This window comes from Geotrypetes seraphini, chromosome 2 (genome assembly GCF_902459505.1).
Source record: "Geotrypetes seraphini chromosome 2, aGeoSer1.1, whole genome shotgun sequence".
In the NCBI taxonomy this organism is placed as follows: Eukaryota; Metazoa; Chordata; class Amphibia; order Gymnophiona; family Dermophiidae; genus Geotrypetes; species Geotrypetes seraphini.
Window position 1 is genome coordinate 173427418 of NC_047085.1, and position 2264 is coordinate 173429681.

The 2264-nt window shown below is 50.0% G+C and overlaps 1 protein-coding gene across 1 annotated transcript; it reads left to right on the forward strand.

The window, feature by feature from the left end:
* Positions 1 to 1507: 1507 nt before the first annotated feature.
* LOC117353601 (zinc finger protein 706-like) lies at positions 1508 to 1745 on the forward strand. The gene has a single exon (XM_033929737.1). It carries the CDS (start codon positions 1518 to 1520, stop codon positions 1743 to 1745), a length of 228 nt encoding a protein of 75 aa, XP_033785628.1. The 5' UTR covers positions 1508 to 1517.
* Positions 1746 to 2264: the final 519 nt, after the last annotated feature.

Consider the following 2264-nt stretch of genomic DNA (forward strand, 5'->3'; position numbering starts at 1 on the left):
AAAGGACCCCTAAATAAATAAGTAAATATTTAAAAGTATACACATTTACACACACACACACACCCTTTTTATCAAGCTGCATTAGAGGTTTTTAGTGTGGGCCAGCAAGGTAAATGCTCTGATGCTCATAGGAAATCTATGAGTGTTGTAGCATTTATAGTGCTGGCTTGCACTAAGATCCTCTAGCACAGGGGTAGGGAACTCCGGTCCTCGAGAGCCGTATTCCAGTCGGGTTTTCAGGATTTCCCCAATGAATATGCATGAGATCTATTTGCATGCACTGGTTTCAATGCATACTCATTGGGGAAATCCTGAAAACCTGACTGGAATACGGCTCTTGAGGACCGGAATTCCCTACCCCTGCTCTAGCGTGATCATGAGGTATCTGCAATTCATAAATAAAGTTTTATGTTGTTTTATTCCACTTGAACAATAGTGCAGTGGTAAACAGTTTTGGATAGTGCTTTCATGATATCACATTGCTGATGGTCTCCCATCCTTTTATACTAGAGGTTCTTAACCCAGTCCTTAGAACACATCAAGCCAGTCAGGTTTTTGGGATATCCACAATGAATATGAGTGAGACAGATTTGCATGCAGTGGGCTCCAATGTATGGAAATCTTTCTCATGCACATTCATTGTGGATATCTTGAAATCCTGGCTGGTTTGTTGTGTGCCGAGGACTGGGTTGAGAACCTCTACTTTATAGTAATAGATAAATAAACAATAGAAACAGTAATACAATATCAGAGCACTATTTTGATGTTGAACTATTGTTGGGGAAGTTTTCCTTTTAATATGGTGGGTACCCAGGCGCAGTGGAACACCATTTTCTTTGGGGGTGCCCAAGCTCTGCCCCCAACTCTAATCCACTCCCAGTTTCATCTCCAGTCCCAGCATCTCAACTTCTCTTCTCTACCATCTCATAATCCCGCTTCCATTTCTTTTCTCCTTCCCAACTTCCACAAATAGTGCCCTTCATTTCTCTCCTTCTTTTCTACTTTCTTTCCTCCTTCCACGGTTTTCAATATTTCTCTCCCTCCCCCATCTCCCAACCCAGGGGGTCCAGAATTTCTTTCCTTCCCTACTTCCCTTCGCCCTCACTGGTGCTCAACATCTTTCTCCCTCCCACCCTCATCTGAAACATCTCTCCTTCTCCTCCCCCTCCCATGGTCTGTAGCATTTCTGTCCCTCCTTTCCCTCCCCCTCATGGTCTGTAGCATCTTTCTCCTTCCCCCACATGGAGTGTGCAACATCTTTCTCCCTCCCTCCCCCAACTGGAGCCTGCAACATCTTCCCCTCCCTCCGAGCAATCCTCTATAATAAAACCCTAAGCACGCATGCGCACTTAGGACAGCATGTTCCCTGACAGCATGCTGTGTCCCTCCATGCTGAATTCCATTTGCAAACACGGAGGCAGGGAACACGCCGACGACTCCCCCCTCTTGCCCTCACTCACTGTAAGGCCTGCTGCTGCTCTTCTTGAGACCTCTGGCTCTCTTGAAAGTGTTCCACCATGGCCCGAGGACAGCAGAAGATTCAGTCCCAGCAGAAGAATGCCAAAAAACAGGCCGAGAAGAAGAAGCATGGGTTGGACCAGAAGGCAGCAGCCAAAGCGGCACTGGTCTTCACCTGTCCTGTCTGCAGGACACAGATGCCAGACAACAAGACCTTCAAGCAGCATTTTGAGAGCAAACACCCCCAGTCACCCATGCCTCCAGAGCTGGCCGTCATGCAGGCATAGAAAGAAGGATGTCAGCTTGGAGCTGGTGAGTGATGCAGTGAAGCAAGGAGAATGAGACCGATACGACGATACCGCTATCTTCTGTCTGCCCTCCTCTTCAAAGCAGCCTACTGAGGTTCGCCAGCCGGCTGTAGCGAACCTCGCTGGCCGCTCTCCACCTCAGTAGCAATCGCGTCATGCTATGAAGAGGAGCAGCAGCGGCGGCAGTTTGTGCCGGTGGGCCAGAAGACACCAGGAAGCCGGGATGGAGGGAGGGTAAGAACAGGCATGCACAACAGGGGCAGGCATGGCACAACAGGGGGCAGGGAGAGAGGGAAATATGCTTCTATGGGGGAGGGGTGTGCTGGGGGGGGCAGACATCATGCTTTGTTCTGGGAGGGGGGAGACAGAAGGGGGCCATGGATCAGGCATGCATGGCACAACAGGGGGCCAGGGGAAGAGGGAAAGGGGGCTGCTTTGGGAGGGAGGGGTGTGCTGGGGGCAGACAGCAATCATGCTTTGCTCTGGGAGGGGGGGAAC